The sequence below is a fragment of the Falco punctatus genome (assembly GCF_963210335.1).
Source record: "Falco punctatus genome assembly, chromosome: 6".
NCBI classification, from domain to species: Eukaryota; Metazoa; Chordata; class Aves; order Falconiformes; family Falconidae; genus Falco; species Falco punctatus.
This window is the reverse complement of record NC_137585.1, coordinates 28,502,053-28,520,889: the sequence shown is the minus strand read 5'-3', so window position 1 is coordinate 28,520,889 and position 18,837 is coordinate 28,502,053. Positions and strand designations below refer to the sequence as shown.

Genomic DNA, 18,837 nt, shown 5'->3' with positions numbered 1-18,837 from the left:
GCATGCGCGGTAGAGCCCCCGCCGAAGCGTCGCAGCGGGTGACGTCAGGCTCCGTGAGGCGCGGGGCGGGGAGCGGTGGTGGCCGCCCGTTCCCCCCCGGCCCAGCTGCCCCGGGCGGTGCTGGCTCCCATTTCCCTGCACTGAGCCGGTGTTTGCCGGGTGCTGGTGGCCGGTGCAGGTCCCCTCCGCGCCCCGTGGTCACTCATCCTCACGGCCCCGAACGTGGGCCGGGGGGCCCGGGGGGCAGCGGGAAGCCCGTGAGGCTGGGCCGCAGCCTGCTGCCAGCCCCTGCCGAGCCCCCTCACGGGAGCTTTCCCGGTGCTCGGGTTATGCTAATTTTTAATCAGGCTGGGAGGTGCTAAATCAGATTCTGCAAACGTCTGAGTAAATGACAGTTATGTGATTACAGTTACAAGCCGAACGTGTAATGCTATCAAAGAGTGAGGTGGGGTTTGGCAGGTTTCCAGAAGAGCATATACAGATGGGCATTAAATATGTTGTTAGCAATTCTTGATAGATTTTCTGTCACCTTTTCCATACTTACCTCAGGGGGATCAGCCTCATGGCCTAGGCACCCTGGTCACCTCACTTGCTCTTTTTTAACATTGGCACGATCTTCTATAATTCCCTTTATATTCCAAGATTTATTAAAAATTAGCATTCCTGCGATCTCTTTCGCCTGTTTTTCAAAGATGGTTACACAAAAGTTCTCTAGATAGCCTGATTTTAAAATTTTCTAGTAGATGTTGTTTACCATCTTCATTACTCACCAATGGGCTGAAAAGTGCAGCTTGGTTGGGGGGGGGGGGTTGGTAGATAATAAAGTGCCTCTTCCTTAATCTTGCTAAAAGTGCAGTAGAAGTTTTTACCATTTCTGCCACTTCTGTGCTATTTTACCATCTATCTAGTCATACACCTCGGTGTTGCTGCACTACACATTTTACTGTCTGCAGTCACATCACTCATGCGTGTTCTGCAGTCTTCCTTTTTTATACGCTCCAGAACACATTTTCCTGTATTTTTGCCTTTCCATGTTGTTCTATACCATGCTTTAACTTCTGTTTGCTTCACCCTGCTGCTGAGCCAAAATTGTCCTTCAGCCAAAATTGGCCATTTTGTTAGTTAAGCAATCATGACTTTTAGACTATGGAGTAAGATTATAAAAATTCTCATTTACATTTCTAGCTCTATTTTTGAATTGTATTTTTTTCTTCATTTCTCTTATCTTGATGGAGATAGTCTTTCTGAAATATCTCTGTGTGTGTAGGAGAGTATTTCTGTATTTCCCTGGCTGGGACTATGTTTTTTTGCTTGTTATAATCAAATTGTGATTGCTGGCTCCTAAGCAACCACCACTTTTTTTGTCCCATGATTAAATTATTTAAACATTATGAGTTCCAAAATACTAATGCCATATAGACTGGAATAGCTTCTGTCATAGAAAATAAGTTTTAGGAAACCTAATGAGACATGGCTGCTGGCTGCTTGGGACTTTTCCCTCGTACAGCTCCAAACTGAGCACACTTTTTGTACATTGGAGGAATAAGCAGTCTGATTCTCTGTTGCCATCTCCACTCCATTCCACCTCAATACAGTTAACTGGGACAAGTTCCTGTCTCTGCATCTCTAAAGTATGTGGTTAGCCTGTACTGTTACCTTCTCACATCTTCAAGTTTCTCAAATTTCTTTATTTGTTTAAAAGGATTGTGGCAAAATATTATTCCAATTTGGTAGGTCATCCTGCATGTTTCAGTAATTATGTGAGTTTGTTCTCATTTCTCCTCATCAAGGAAAATAGCCAATTCTTCTTGCACGTTACCCATGCTCAGAAATTTGGCAATACAGACCAAAAAAACCCCATCTTCCTCTTTCCTGAAAGTATTGATTTACCTAAAAATGGACCCAGTAGCATGGTTCTGGTTCCATTTCTGGTTTTTCTGCAACATTATCACTCTGGGGTCTGATTGTCTACAGTTACTCTGCTGAGTAACTGCTCAGAGACATTTAGTGGATTAGGCTGATGTGAGAATTATGGCTGTTCCTGACGAGGGCAGTAGGAAAACTGACCTTCTCATTGGTAGTTACATATCACAGGTCTGGATCACTAGGATGGAGTTACAACACCAAGGTTTTCTCTTCAGAGACCCAGTGTTGTTGCCTGCACTTTGCAGGCTCCAGCATGGCTTTTTGTGGTGTGATGGAAGCACACATATATGAACAAGTTTGCATTAGTTAATTTCTTCTGCCTTTTTTCCTCTAAAATCAGTAGTTTCTCCTGTCAGCCATGCAATAACATGCAAATATTGCTAAATCTGAGGTCAGCAATAAAATAAAAATGTGCACTCACTCACAAGTGCATATTTTTGTTAATGCATCACTTATTACTGTGGTTATGAGGAGACTTGCTTGCAAGCACCCAGCCAGGGTTAGTGTGTGTTAACCAGTAAGGTGGCTTAGAGACACTCGGGAAGGAATATCGAGGTCACAACAGTCAACAAAGTGATAACTCAACACATCTACAAATTTGCAGAGGCAGAGCGTGGTCTGTTTTGCAGTCCATGTAGCCATAAATGGCTTGGGCACCTCATCTGAAGGACTGTGTCTCCCTAGACTCTACTGGGGAGTTTTAGCTCACTGGGCGATGTGCTTCACGGGTGAGGACATGTCCAAGTCACTCTCCCTGAAATGATGCCCATGGTGAGAACAGTTTAGACAGGTCGGTCTAGCTGACAAGCAGTGCTGTAACAGGCATCCCTGGGAATAATTGCCATCAGCAGTATGCTGGTGGCTGCGCTCCTGTTCTAGTTGCTAGTGCATAACATTCAGGATGACGGCTGAACTGCTGTCCAAGCTCTTCATTATTGTGCTTCTAGTCACAGAAGGTATTTCTTTGCCGAATTTTTAATTATTGCCGTGGGGAGGTAAAAGGAGTAGAAGACATTTGTGTTGCACTCCTGCATCCCTGTGAAGCTCATCCACCTTCACGCTAGTGCAGAATGATGGGGGTCGTTATGGAGATGGGGTGCACAAGACCTAGACCTCCAGTTCCTGGAGCTGGTGTATCTAGACTGCTATGCAAAGCCACCTGTCTAATCAGATCAATGTAATACTATTTATGTAGCTCTCTGTGTGTGGAGTCTTTTGGACACGTAAAATGAACATCCCCACTCTGAGGTTTTCACAGTCCAAATTAGACTTGACATGCTAAGGGATATTAACAACAGGGAATGAAGGAAGGAACAGAGGCTGACAGAAAGAATGGGCTTGTGATGAGCTGAATTCTTTGGACATGTTGTTAGATCCTCCTGAGCTTTTTGTTGTAAATAGAGCAAAGTGTTTGGACTTCTGTCATGTTTAACTCCGTCTGGCAGCCAAGCACCACACAGCTGCTGGCTCGCTCCCCCCCCACAGTGGGACGGGGAGAGGATCAGAAGAGTAAAAGTGAGAAAACTCATGGGTTGAGATAAAGACAGCTTAATAGGTAAGACAGAAGACATGCATGCAAGCAAAGCAAAACAAGGAATTCGTCCACTGCTTTCCATGGGTGGGCAGGCAGGTGTTCAGCCATCCCCAGGAAAGCAGGGCTCTATTACACGTAACAGTTACTTGAGAAGATAAACGCCATAATGCCAAATGTCCCCCACTTCCTTCTTCTTCCCCCAGTTTATATACTGAGCGTGACATCATATGGTATGGAATATCCCTTTGGCTAGTTCGGGTCATCTGTCCTGGCTGTGTCCCTTCCCAATTTCCCGTGCCCCTCCAGCCCTCTTGCTGGCAGGGCCCAAGGAACTGAAAAGTCCTTGACTTGGTATAAACATCACCCAGCAACAATTAAAAACATCTCTGTGTTACCAGCATTGTTCTTACACCAAATCCGAAACACGCACTGCACCAGCTACTAAGAAGGAAAATTAACTCCAAGCCAGCTGAAACCAGGGCAACTTGTCAGCAATTATTTAGAAGAAAATCAGTTGCAGATGGGTGAGTGAAAGAGATGAAACCCTAAAAAGGAGTTAAAGGAGAGTGAGTTGAGATGCAAGTGGGAGACAGCATGATTGTTTTCTGTATGGAGACTATTGTGAAGGAAAGAAATCAAGAGAACAGAGACACATGCATGGAGCACAATCAGAGCAGCAAAAAAAAAAAAGGGGGAAGGGACTTCATGATAAAGTACAGGGAAGGCCTTTTTACAAATAGTTGGCAGTAGTTTGGTCTGGAATTACTTTATTTGATTGATAATGACCTGGAATTACTTATCTGGTTAATTCCTGTTCTGTATGTATTTTAGTTATAACTGAATGTTGAGTAGCCTCCAGGCAGGTTTTTGACAAAATGCAACACCTGAACCACTGTGAGTTTGTCCTGAGAAGGCAAAGGTATACCCAGAAAGAAAACAAGATCAGGGTGCCAGTTTGCTCATTGGTGCTTGTTTGTGGACACTTACGAGGAAAGAGGCTGAACTTGCTTCATTTGATCTTGGTAAATGAGGCATGTGAGTAATTTGTCTATGACACAGTAATCAACTTTACTCCTGAGTCTTAATGCTTAGAACTATCATCTTATGCTGCAAGATGATCTCTAACATTGTGTTGTTGTAAATATTGACATGAGGGAACAAAATCATCTTCATCTGAGTCAAGCAGAAGGACCCTCTGAGCATCTGATAAAACTGCATTGGCTACATGTGTGTTTAGAATACATTTGTTATTTATTTTTTATGTGATCATGGTCAATTGGTGAACTTCAATTGTATTCTGTTGTGTAGCAATTCACACTGAGCCATGGAGATGTCTAGCAGTGCAAATCCCTCTGCAGAGAATGTCTTGTATTAAGAGACTGATGCCTTTGGGTGTGCATTTGAAGGATATTTTGACTTTAACTCATCAAACTAATGCTGCAGAGTGAAATCTACAAAGATGCAGCTATTAAATACTGCTGCTCCAGCTATCTAACGCTGGAAACACTTGGGAGAGAGATGCAGCATAAAAGAAAAAATATAAATTATTTTTCAAAGCCAGTTGGCATCTTGAGCTTATTGCTTTCCCAGATAGCCAGGCTGTTGAGGCAGCTTTCTTGCCGCCTGGGGAAAGAGAGCAAGTGCTCTTCCTCTCTCTTGCGATGCCCTTGGACTGATGCCTGAAATGGTATTGACGATTCTCCAGGAGAACTGCAGCATGTCCGTTTTTAATGGAAGACGAGCTGTTCAGCGTAGCAGGGGGTACATGAAGCTGAACAGGCAAGTGAGGGGAGGATGCTGTAGATCTCCACACATATACGTTGTTGTTTAGACTGACTAATTTGTAGTTCAACAATATGTCAGAATAAATGATCAGTGATAGTTTTAAATGAAGTACTTAAGACTGAAGAGAAGGAATGTTTCTTAGTGGTTAGATCAAAGGACTGGGAGTGAGAGTTGTTGAATCTTGGGGTTTTTGTAGCTCCATTACTGACTCACTGGATGACCTTAAGCAAGTTAATTAACCTATCTGCCATTTCATCCCTCTGTAAACTGGGGAGAACAATGTCTGCTTCAGAAATTGGTTGTGAAGAATAATTGATTCTTAGAAAATGCTTCAGCTTCCCCCTATAGAAAACATACTACAGAAGTAGAAGTATTGTTGTTACTTTACCAACAACATGCACGTAAAACTTTTAAAGGCAACAGTAACAAAGATGCACCTTTCTTGGCTGGAACAAAGTATTGCAGGGGGGAGGGACAAAAGCAAAAACAGTTAAATGACAGAATCGGCTGAAAAGAGAACAAATAATGGAGGCACCTGGCTCACTGCTGATAAAAGCTCTTGTAGTTTCTCTTCCATCATTCCTTGCAGAACTCATTTGAAAGGACATTCACTAAGGTTTTCAAACAGGGTCAAAACAGCTGTCCATCTCTAACTCTGTTTGACCAAGTGTAAAAATGAAAAGGGAATAAAAATGTTCCAGCAATGAAATTTTCAGGAAGACATCAATCTCTTAAACAGAAAATCCAAGGAGAGTCGATAGGTCTGTTGGAGTTCACATTTCTGTTTCTGCATGCTGAACTCTTACCAAGATGCTGTCTTGAATTTAGATCTCTAGGGTTTGTGAGCTGTTGGCTTCCCTGAGTTTTGGCAGACTTTGATATTGTATATCCCTGTTGACCTCTATGATGCATTCCAGTGGAGATTTCTCTCCATGTTTTCCTGGTTTAGGTCCCTCTTGTCTTAGGGTATCTCAGCCAGTGCTGATCACAGGGCACATTAGGTCTTTGGGAGCACTCTAGATGCCCACTCTTTGACTGCCTCTATTTGCAAGTCATTGGGTTTTCTGGACTCCCAGGTACCCAGTCGTCTCAGTAGGACTCTTTGTAGACCTAAACACCATTGGTCAGCCTTTCCCCCTGCTGTAGTCTTTTGGAGGCAGAGCCATGGAAACAAATAACTTTTTTTGTTTTAGTTTGGAGTTCTTGTTTCCAGTCCTGGTGTTACCAAAAATCATAACCAGGAAAACTCTCCAAAACAAATGATAGTTTAGAAAATGACATTGGTTTGTTGTGTCAGTGGGTGCGTGGGGGATCTTTACCCCTAACATGCACACGGCGTTACTCGAGGTTACACATTGTACATAGTAAAGTACTTGCATATTCATAGTACATATTAATTTTCATTCATGCATAGGATTAGTTAAAAGTTTCTCACTCCTCATGCAAATTAGTACACATACTCAGATGTCACTGCTGAAGTTTTTTACCAACGATGCATGCTTCCCAAGTGGGGTTTTCCCCTCTTTTGGGCAGCTATTTGAGTTGGAGGTCATGATCTGCCATTACCACAATTACTTTTGTCCTACTTTCAACTAATTACCTGTGGATTTCAACACCTTATCTGCTTGCCTCCTCTGGTGGCCAGCACTTTCTCACTTGGAGGCTTCTTTCTGCATAATTTAGATAATGCTGTTCTTATCATTATCTGTTCTTTGTTTCCCAAGGTTGACTCCCTTGATTAGAAGTCCTTTCATTCATCAGTTTTGATGACTTGAGGGGGTGGGTCACCTTAACCTAAACATTGTACACATACTTGTTTAATACATGGTTAAACACTAAATCAGAGTTTAGTATTTTGGGAGTTTAGGTGACACTAATGGGTGACATGAAGCTGCCATTTATTATGTCAGGGTAGCCCCAGGATACATGCAGCGACCTTGTATAGCACTAGTAACCAGCATTGCTCTCTGTTTCAGAATTTGCCTGTCTAGAGGAACATAATCCATCTTGCATGCACTTCCCAGCCTCAGTTTCTTCTGGACACCTGTTCCCTTTTTCCTGAGAAAAAGACCTTCTTCAGATTTTATTGCTATGAGTCCCAAATTTCCTTTTCTTTGTTTTTGTCCTTGGGAAATTTTGTTCCCTGGTCCATTTCTCTGGACACAGTTAAGGGAATTAGCGTCTTGAAAGCTGGTCTCTTTAACATACCTGTTGGGCAATCAGAGTAGGCTCCTCGAAGCTTAGTACTTCCCATTGTTTCTTGTTTGGTGGGTACTGAGGAGAGGCCTTTACAGCAAAGGTGAATGAATTTCATGTCACAGCACTTCTCACTAGAGCAACTTCAGAGTATGAGCCGTAACGACTATGTTGCAGGTGACTGAATACCTGAAGTAACTGTCAAAAACATACCGAGCTCCCCATTTTCCCCTGCTGTGGTGGGTAGTCTGCACCAACTACTCTCTGAAAGCGTTAAGAACTTTTGTTGTCCGTTTGCCCTAAGCAGGTGAGGCTCAATCCTGTTATGTGAATGGCTAACAAAGTATTTGAAGCCGGGCTATAGTTGTTGACATGGTTTTAGAGATTTCCTACACTGGGATTACTGGAAGTGCTGGAGATGCCTTGGAGTACTCTTCTTCCATCAGTTAAGCAGATAAGCAGCTAACTAGTACTGAGCTTCCAATTCCAATTGTGTCCAGCCTGGCTGGAGTGGCCCCAGTCTGCCTAGTTATGGGTCAGTTCTGCTCTGAACAAGATTTCCAGAAGTGGCAGCAAGGGGCTGTGCCTGCAGAACTGAGCTTTCCGTGACATCTTCAGAATCGCAGGTACTGTTGCCAGCATGCAAGTCACTGGCAAATGTTCAGCTGCTGCGTGGGATTTCCAACCATAAAATCCTCCTGAATACAGGACTGCAGAGATCACTCTGACCCTCAGTCAGGTATACGGGGAGGAAAGCAAGTCCATGTCGTGGCTGGACACTCCAAACTGGCATTTCCCTCAAACATGTTTGCATCCATTCACTGCACTGTAAGCACTGTTGCTGTAAAGCACTTTGAGATGCCCAGCTTCTGAAAGGTGCTCTAGGAGGGAGACATCAAGCTGTAGGCTTCTGTAAATGCTTCATTTTATGTATCAGATTTAGCGGTATAATGGATTGCAATTTTCGATGAAAAATAACAATGGCATGTGAAACTAACTGCTGTTGTGATTTCAACTGAGTGTTGACAGAAGAAGAATAGTCCTGAAGGAGCTGCTGCCCCCTCTTACAAAATGAGCACTGGTAGCAATTCTGCTGAAATGGATAGATTTTCTTTCCTCCTATTTCCTTTATTCTTTGTTAAGAGTAACAAACCAATAGCAATTGCATGGAAACTAGGTCTTCTTGCTTAGGTATTCATCTCTTCCTGCTGTGTGTTTCCCACCTGGAGCTGTAATCCTCTTTTTGTGATCTAATCAATTCCTCAACAACCAATTGCGATATAGCAGTGCTAAAGTTTTGGGTAGGGAAATGAACTGCACAAATGGATGAACTCTGAAGAACCAAATACTTTATTTTCATGGGGATATTCTGGGTGATAATAAATGAGGAGAAGCATGTTGAAGATAGCAACATGCTTATGTCTAAATAGAGAGTTTATCATCCTAGATGTCAGCTGCTTTTACAGAGACACACAATGTATATGTATATATCTATGCACATTTTTTCTTTTTTTTTTAATTTATTTTAAATTAATCTACTTTGCTAGGACTTCACAGCCAAATGGAATACATGAAGATTGAGGTCTTATGTCTGAGTCATGTTCCAAAATGGAGGAGCGCTTTTAGAGAATATAGTTTTTCTAGTGATCTTATGATCTATGAATTCTGATTTTTAACTAATCCTTGTTCTTCTTTTGTGACTAAAAGAAGCAACAAATTGAATTGGCAGCTGGGAGCCAATCACAGATGTGATACACTCATTACCAAGGATCGTGTTATCAGTCTACAAAGACTGTGGCTCTGTCTTTCAGTGGATTAGTTCACAAAACACTGCTGATAGAACCCATGTCCAGAAATCTCTCTGGGAACGAATGACGGGTTTTGAAATCTGCCAGAAGCTTAGGAAAGGTTGTGCAGCGTGACTTGCCACATCAAGCAAACTAACAATACTGCAGATGCACCTTTGTATTAGATTGCTCATATGAACTAAGTATTGATGCACTACAGCAAAATCAGATTTATTCAGGCTTTAATATATTGAAGATCAATGTGTTAGATGTAGCTTTAAGAATAAAAGTCACTTCTTACCAAATATGCTTATTATTGGCAGCCAGAAGCCTGAAATTTTGCTCAGTGTCAGTACTCTTTGGCCCTAATAGCTCATCTCTGCCACCCTGGATTTGTCTTGCTATTTCTGTAAAAGTTGTAAGATCTATGAATTTTAATGAGAAGTAAGCACAGGGGGGCTTGTATGAAACAGCAGTCCTCTTAGCAAGGCATTTAGGGAAACGGGTCTGTGGGAGAGAGTTCACGTGAAACCTAGTCCAACTCAGAGGAGAAGAAGCTGTAGGATATGAAGATGTTGACTACAAAGTTGGCAAGATAATAAGCAGGATGCATAACAGAGTGGCTGCTGCGATCACAGGGTGTACCAGATCGAAGCTGGATCTCTGCTTGTGAAATCAAGGGTTAATATATGTTTTCTATTGTAGAGAGATGAATTTGAAAGAGCCCTGAGGGCTAAAGATAGCCTGTGTGCTTTGGTTGAGTTGTCTTCTAGCCCAGCATAACTCTCTCAACAGAGACTTACGTGCAACTTCAGCCTTTTCTTTTTCTTGAATCTTTTCGTGATGCTCCTCTGGCATTGGAAGCACTTGAGCATTTACTCAGGCCTCAACAGAGACGGGGACAAGGCCAGCTTTCCTGAGTCACTTTGGTGCTCAGCTGTGAGCGTGGTACATGTTAAATGTAGCAGGATCCACGTTTAGATCCTACCAGCTGGTTGAAAAAGCTAAAACTCACAGCAACACCTTTAAAGGTGGAGTGAAGTATCCAAGTTAGTCTGCAGTTTACCACACTGCCCATGAACACTCAGTCTGTGTGGAGGTGGTGCAGGGATAATGCGGGAATAAAGTCTTCAGCTGACTAAGTTTGCCTACCAGGCCTTGTCTTCAGTAGCATATAGCTTTGCTAAACTTTAACTGCTTGGATTTTGGGCATTTTCCAAGCATGATGTGCACGTTAAGCAGTTTGAGGGAGAGTTTATCATTTACTTTAGAAAAGTTAATCCTTGTTTTGTCTGAACTTAAAAATGTTCTTGGAGATGTTCTGATGAGAAGCAGTGGTTATCGTACATACTTAGCTGTGTCCACAGTGTAGCCTGAGATTGGTAACAGCGATGTGGTTTTGACGGTTGACAGCTAAATAATACAGAGTAAGTTTTCACAAGAGGAAGCAATTTTAGTGGAAAGCCCCCAGTAATTTTTTTTCGCTTTGTCTTTGGGAAAACAACATTATACTGTCATTCTTTTTAATTGGGTATTGTCTTTTACTTGCCTGTGTGTGAGGCCATTTGGTATTTGCCATTCCTTCAGCTATATTGAAAAAGATTGTATAGGACTGCTTACCTCCACGTCTTCCTGCTTTCTGCCCAGCAATTCATTTTGCTTCCTCCAAAACAAATCTGTTCTTTTGATGTAACACCCCATTCATCTCCTGCCCCCCTGATTAATTCTGTCTCAGCTCATGTGTGCTTCTCCTGTTCATCACAACTTCAGGTCACTAAATCAAGACTCTTAAGAAAACACCAAAATAAAAATTGCCCATGAATTGCTATTCACTTGTGTCCTGTGTTCATGACAATACATGATCAGATCCTACTTTCTACACAAACTGTTTCCATTCATGGTAGATGATGGATGAACTAGGACTCTGCAGTGCCGATATGATGGCTGTTTGGTGAAGAATTTGGAGTCTGTATAGTGAGCCTAGCAGACAAATACAGGAAGGAAAAATCATGGTCACATAGTTAAGGCATTTGAATTGAAATTGAAGTTTGGATTTTATTTCGCCCTTTGTGAGAGTTGCTATTATGAAGCTAGGTGATTCAAATACATGACATTCTTCCCAACTACTGTCCGTGGGGTCCCCATTTTCTGTGTATCCAGTTTCAGTCACCCATGCACTAATTCAGAGAAATACTGCCCACTGTGTCTAGAGCCAAGGTGACTGGGAGCTGTCCTCTGAGGAAGGAAAGTACTAAGCACTCTGAAAGTTTTCGTTCAAAGCTTCTTTAATTGAGCCCCCAAAATACACTGACATGTTTGAAAATATTGGCTTTTATCTCTGTTCCTCAGCAGGGAGCTGTGCAGATAAATTCATTGATGTTTTTTAAAAAAACACGCCCAGAAAACCCCAACCCTCAAACACTACAATGGGAGCACCACTATAGAAAAGCCCATGAGGAAATTAATCATTCTGTATTCAATGCAAGATCTGGATGCTCTGCAGTAAATGGTACATGCACCACACATTGGATGATAAGGATAAGAGAAAATTTGTATAGTGTTCATTAAGTGAGCTACATCCATCCTTTGCGCTGAAAAAAGCAGGAGACCCATGGAAACAAAAATCATGTAATTAAAGATTGTATCATAATGTGTTTGCATAAGGGGTGAATTAATGTTGCATGGGTGATCTTAAATCTGTCAGTGACTAACTTGCTTAACTTTACAATACAAGTGGGTTTTTTTAGAGAGAGCAAAACAAATGCCTTTGGGAGTTGGCAGGGGGGAGAGCACAGAACATCCAGCTAGGTGCTGGTGTGTGCAGCTAGATACTGGTGTGTGCACAGCTAAACACTGGAGTGTACATAGCTGTCTGCCTAATCTCTGTGTCGTGTGTGTGTGTGTGTGTGTGTGTACAGCTAGCTTGTGTTTATGCAGCTGGCTGATGTTTCCCTCTGAAAAGGCCTTTTGTCTTATATATAAATTAACTGCTGGTTTAGATGCCTGGGGTTTAGATGACAAACATTTATATGGTGTTTTGAGGTCCAGATCTTCCTTTAGAGAGTCTCTGCTTGGTTCTGAGCCACCTGAACACCCCAGAATCTGTTTGATTGATGGCTCAAGTGTTTGTGGGAGTTACTGTAAGATGCTTCTATGGGATAGGCAGCATCTCTTAGGTCTGTGTTAGCAGAAGGGCTGGCATGCTGAGGATTCACCCACACCAGTATCCAAGGTGTATTGGAATGATAAAAAATATTAGTAGACATAATTTGTTATATCTGTGTTTGATTTGATTACTGTCTTGTATTTGAAATCCTGTAATTAGAGCAGCAAACTGCCTCCAGAGCCAGTGCTACTCAAGTAATGCAACACTAGTACAAGTTCCTTTGGCTTCAGTAGATGGTTCATTGCAAAGAATGAAGGTTGGAGCCCGTGTAAATTAAACATCGTCTCTTCGGAATTGAAGACCACAAAGAAAGAAGGAAGGTGCCAAGGATCGTCTCTCCCTGTTGAATAACTGAGTTAGCAGTACAGATCCCTAGAAATAAGCAGCACTTGCTCAATCCCCTCCCCCACTAGATGGCACTGAACTCTTTTCCTTTAAAAGAAAAAAAAAAAAGAGGAGGAAGAAGAAAAATATGGTGGAGGTCATTTTGATGTTAAAAAAACCCGAAGAAAATCACATTGTAATTGGTTGACCGTTAACTTTGCTCTCCCCCCGTCTAGCCCAAGACCCTGCCTGTGTGTACCTTGGTACAGGCGCTCTCGCTGCTTTTGTGTCTGAAGCTTTCTTGGAAGGCGGTGGGCGGTGATGGTAGCTGGAGGATGCTAAGGAAAGCAGAAACAATCCTGGGAGGGAATGGAGAGGAGACTGGCCCTATCTGTAAGATATAACAACCGTGGGGAGGTCTAGCAGGCAGCGCATGGCTTGTCACAGGGAATTTGCTCGGAACAGACTTGCTGGACTCTGCTTCTCTGTCCCGTGCTTTCAGACATTTTTCCTGTGCACCCATGTGCTTTAGCTTTCCCTCTGGATCACTGCAATTGTAACCTGCAGAAAGGAAAACCTCAGCTTTTCATCCTTCAATAAAACTGCATTTTCACTCCCCGATTCATTTAAGACCCATGAATTACCTCCCTTTGCCAAGATGCCCTTAATTCACTGTCGGGAGCAGTTTCCATGTAGGGTGCCCAAGTGTGCCTTGAGGTTTGTTGTTTTTTTTTAAATGCCTTTCTCCCAGCTTACACTCATCTGAAGATCGACAAGGATTGTTTTTTTCCCCCCTGTGGTGAGGTGGGGGTGGGGTGGGAGGAAGAGAATTTAATAATGATCTGTTTGTGCTGAGAAGGGGCTGCCTATGAAAATCCCAGGAAGAGACAGAGGAAAGGTTCCTAACGCCTGCAGTAAGCAGTATTCTGCCCCTCCTGAAAAGAAGGGATAACCATGATGAGGGAGAGAAATGTTTAATTCTAAGAGTTAAAGTGGAACTCGTCTGAAATCCAACACTTTCTCCTACATTTATGTATTTAAGGTGACTTGCAGGAGGATATAGATTGCCATCTGATAAATGCAAGCAAAAAAATAAAAATGCATAGAAACTGCCGCTGAAATGTCTTTTGAGAGAAAAAGATAAAACCTGGAACTGCATGCCAATTTTTTGACTTTCAAACACTTGTTTAAGGACAAGAAGAGTGAACAAGTTTGGCTTCTCCAGGCACAAAAGTCCCCCTGCCCCAAACTCTCTTACTGCCTTGGAGTGTGATGGAAAAACCTGGCACCTGGACTTGCCTGGGTTCAACAAAATCTTGATTCTTTGCACTGTAATCCTAATGTTTAACTAGAAAAAAAAATCTAGCTATAATTACACTATATGTTTTTCCTGTCCCTTAACATATTTTTGGTCAGTATTGTGAGAAAACCAGCTCTAGTAGCTGGATCCTCCATTTTGCTTTTACTCTCAGTCTTCCAGTTCTGTCTAAACTCCCAGTTCAGACAGGAAACAGTTCTGCCTTCCAGTTTGGTTTAAACAGAGAGTAAATGTAGCAGACTCACGCTTAAATTGAAAATCCAACAGTCCTAACAGCTAAATAACACGTTCGGTAGAATTAGGCTCGTTCCCTGTTCCCGTCCTTAAGCGTGGGACCTGATGCTAAAAATTGGCAAACCAACCCAGGTGTGCTCTCGTCTCTGTGTGGGTCCAATACAAGAAACCTGTTTGCCATCTTCTTATAGAGGCCAGCAGCTTTTTGACCACAAACCTCTCAATTTTATCTCTGAAGAGGAAACAGGTATGGCTGGTCCAAGCCCACTATAAAATTTAATTCTTTTTATCTACTGACATGTAGTTCCTTGAAAAATCCAGTTATAGAAGTGGATCCACCTGTGCTATTTTTAAGAACCCTTAGATCCTTAAATATTTGCCTCAATTATGAACAACAAAGGGAAGTTACTGCTAAAAAATTTTTAACCAGTGCCTTGTTTCAATAAAACAATTAAGTTTATCTAGAGCTTTCCAGATAGAGTTAATATTCATAACATAACATTGAAATTTTGCAGCAGAGCTGTTTCAGTGTATGCAGGTGACCACAAAGTCTATGATTTGGGTGACTGACTTTCCTTTGCGAGTTTTGTAATCATGCGAGGGGGTTAGACAATACAGCGCATTTCAAACTAAAATTGGTTTGATGGGAGAGATGCCCTTCCGTAGCTGAAAAATCCCAGCTGACTTGGGGCCTGTTTTCACCAGGTAAAATGGAAGAAGTCATCTTTTTTGATGATACAGTTTGGTTTGGGGCCAAAAACTGGCATGATCCAGCCGTGGTTTTTTTTTTTTTTTTTTTCGATGCGGCTGTATTCCACAAGAAAATCCGCTTGTGTATTTCTCATACATGAAGAGCTACTGTGTCCCGCCTCTGGTGTCCCCACTGGAGCAAGTACAGTTTGTGTGGCTAGTGCTGGCAAAATCCCAGTACTCACTCCCCTTCTGGGGCCAAGGGCTATCACCAACCCAGAGGCTCCAGTAAAGGCTGTGTTTATTTCCTGCTTTGATGATAGAGCTTGGACTTCAGGGGCCAAAAGCTGCTAGGATCCAGCGTGGATGTGGATTTTCGCTGCACTGGTTTATGGAGAGGCATCAGGCTTTGGACTTTTTGGTGCAGTAGGAGCGGCTGTGTTGTTCGCTGTTCATGCTGTGGAGTCGCTGGTGTGTGGGAGCCAAACACTGGATGGGGCTAACTAGATTCCTCTGCCAGCTCCAGGATGCTGTGGTACTCACAGATCAGGATGTGCCAGGATCGAGAGCTTTTTGATACAAGGGAAATGGTGGTGCTTATTTCCTTTTCAAACAGTACAGTTCAGAGTCTGGAGGCCTCAGTTTTCTGGACCACACAGAAGGTCTGGAATCCACGGGTTTTTTGAGCTCACGCTCTGCGTTATGTAGCAGGTTGGGATTTTTTGGTGCAGTAAGGAACAGCTCCTCTTGTCTTGGATTTGGTTGACACAATGTAAGGGCTTGCGACCAAGAGTGAGCAGGATCCAGTTAAATCCAGGTTTTACATTTTCCCCTCTTAAGAAAGTAAGGCTTCGACATTTCCTGCCTGGGAAGTGGTGCAGTTTATCTTTAAGGAGGCTAGAGAAATAAGAAATGAGTCTCACGTTGCATGGGTGACATCACTGGCTTTTGGCTCAGCGCTCTGTATGCTCTGTCTGTAGGCTTTAGCCAAGGCTGCAGGGCTCGGTGTTTGAACAAGGAAAGATTCCCAGGTGTACGGAAGATTGGATTCACTCTTATTTGGGTTAGAAACGGTGAAATGAGATTTCTAAAGCTTGGGGACTCCAGCTCGCCTTCTGTTGCACTTGATCTCTACAAGATGGGTGAGTTATTCCCATTAGAGAGAAAGGGAGAGGAAATTTAAGGAGAAAAAAATATGTCTGAATACATAACTGCTGATGCTGGGGATACGATTCGTGTGAAGCTGCTGAGCTAAAAATCTCAGCTCCGACGTGGAGATCGGGCCATATGGCAGAGAAATGGTGCAGACCGAAAGCTGTTGACAACAGTTAGGGGCTGCTTTCCTCTCCCCGTGTAAGGTGTGTAGCTTTTTTGTGCGCGGCCCCCCTCCCCTTCCCCACCCCCCCCCACCCCCACCCCCCACCCCGCCTCCCGGTTTGTTTTGGTTTGATTTCCCCCGACCTCCCTCCCCTCCCCGTTCCTCAGCATCCTCCCAGCCAGCCGTAGCCCTGCCTGCCTGCCTTCATCTTGCAGATGGCTAACGTGCCGCCGTGTTAGGAAAACTGTGCACAACACATCCCAGCGCCGGGGAGGAGGAAGCCTTTCAGATACCGGCGGAAGGGGGGGTGGGGGGGGTGCGTGTGGAGGAGCGATGCCGGGGCCGAGGGCTGCTCCCGGTGCTGCCTAGCGGAGTGCAAGGCCGGCGGCGGGTCCTGCCGGGCTGGGCTGCCCCCGCCGCCCCGGAGCGCCGGGGAGGGAGGGAGGCATCGCCGCGCTGCGCTGCCGGGCTGCCAGCGCAGACCACAGAAGCAGGCGAGTGAATGGCAAGGCTGGCAACGAGAAGCCGAGGTGTTTCCGAAGCCAAGATGTCAGTGACTGTCGGCGAAGTCTGCTAAGGGAGAGCCCCGTGCGTGCGGCGCGTCCAGCCCCCGCCGGGCAGGTTCTGTTTCAGGCAAGATTTCAACCGGCGGCAGCAAGCAGCAGCGACAACAGATTGCTCCCCCCTCTTGCTCCCTCCCCTTCGACCCCGCTTTAAACCCGAGCAAGTGACTGACCGTCCAGACGATGATGCTCTTGCTGAGCCACTGACAAAGAAAAGGCAAGTCACCCGTTCCTGAAGCGGGGATAACCGGCTGCTTGCAAGCGGGAGATCTCTAGCTGTTGAACTTTTCTGTCCCGTGATGATGCTGTGGTGAGCCTGCTGGTCTGAAAGCCATCTCTTCTGGATTTCTGAGCTGACCAGATTGAAAGAGATTAATGGACTGATCAGCTGCGGCTCTCAGGTCTCTTCAGGGCGGTATATCCCTTCAGCCCCTGCCGCTCGAGTGCTTGTGGTGAGGGGAACAAGACATCTTTGTATAGGTGGGTCACTGGCTTGCTCCTGTTCAAGGTGGAAGGCTGCGCTTCTCCTCGCCAGGTCTCCTCCGCAGAGAAGAGGCAGATGAGACTCCAGGACTGCCTCCAGGGCAGAACTTTGTAGCGCTGTCGGCAGTCCTCTGCAGCGTGGATGTGAGCCACGGGAGTTGGGGATGTTTGAGGCAGTCTCTGCCAAGTGACACCTAGCAGCTGCTCCAGAGGTTTTTGCGTGGTCTCACACTTCAGGGCTTTGCCAGTTGTGAAGATGTCCATGGTGTTTCTGTGAGGCTGAGGTATGGCTGCTGGAAGGTTACTGCTCTATGCTGGCCTCTCTTTAGCTCTGTGTGCCCTGGGCATGCTGGCTGTGGCAATCTGCTCTGACCATTGGTACGAAACTGATGCCAGGAAGCACAGAGAGAGGTGCAAGAGCATCACCACTAAGAGAAATGATCCTGGCTTCATTTATAACTCCAACAACAACCTGCCTCTCAGGGCCAGCAGGTCTAGGTTGGACCGCTGGGAAGGGAAACTCCTCTTGGCAAGAAACAGGAGGCAGATCTTTGCTATGAGCGCAGTTGACGAGTGCAACAGACAGTACAACTCAACCAACATGGGGCTCTGGAGGAAATGCCACCGACAAGGATTCGACCAAGAGCTGGAGGAGCTGATTGCCAAAGGTAAGGGCTGTTTTTTACCAAATGAACATGCCAGGCCCTCCTGGGCTAAGCAGAGGCTCAGCAGAGCCCTTTGGGCTCACAGATGGGAGCTGGCGTCTCTAGACAAGTGCCTCTTCTTGCGATGGGTGAGCTGGCCTGGCTAGGCATCGCTTCCAAAAGGACCACCAGGCCAGTTCTCCCATGGGGTCTCTACTGCTGAGGCATGGGGTTTGGGAGCAAGAAGGCGGCGGGGGGTGGGTGGGTGAGAGCAGACACACCCCAGAATGTCTCTGTCATGTTGCTGTCTCTCTAAGCTTAATGTAGTCTGCCCATCACCATGGTATCAGATTATTTTCCACATACAAATAAAAAGTATTAATAAAGCAGACACTGGATTTAAAAAAAAAATTGTTTGACCCCGGTGACTCAGGCAGAGTACATATTATTTTATTGGAGGCTACATATGTCTGTATTTCATCCTTCCCTTACCGAATGCCCCCAAATACACCATTTGCAGTGCTCACATGTAGGCTTTTTCTGTCCTCAAATGGAGAGTAAACAAAGAGAAAAGCTAAAGAGCAGGAGGAAACCCAGCCTGCTGTTTACACTGAGCTATGTTTTGGAATATTTTCAATGTCTACAAAATATTGTATGAATTTATTAGGAGTGTTAGAAAGGAATCGTGTTCTCTTGGGGTGGAGATGCATCTGCTTGCCTGTAGCATTTTTGTGCAATGTTTTTTCTTGTCTTTTGGTCCTTCCTCTTTTTTTCCCCAAGGTACCAGTTCAAGGTGATGGTCAGTTTGCCTCAAATATTTCTTTGATGTGAAGTATAGGAAGGGGAGATGGGCGTAAACCCCAGCCTAA

At 44.3% G+C, this 18,837-nt stretch overlaps 1 protein-coding gene across 7 annotated transcripts in view; it reads left to right on the top strand.

Annotated features, from left to right (window-relative positions):
* Position 1: 1 nt before the first annotated feature.
* The window catches only part of TMEM178B (transmembrane protein 178B), a 272,394-nt gene continuing 253,558 nt past the window's right edge, over positions 2 to 18,837 (top strand). For 5 of the 7 annotated variants that reach the window (XM_080390887.1, XM_080390884.1, XM_080390886.1 and 2 more), the window contains exon 1: positions 2 to 17,992. In XM_080390887.1, coding sequence (XP_080247013.1) covers positions 17,611 to 17,992 — 382 coding nt within the window. In that variant the 5' untranslated portion in view covers positions 2 to 17,610. The remainder of the gene's footprint in view (positions 17,993 to 18,837) is intronic. The other 2 variants (XM_080390883.1, XM_080390888.1) reach the window with 2 other exon arrangements.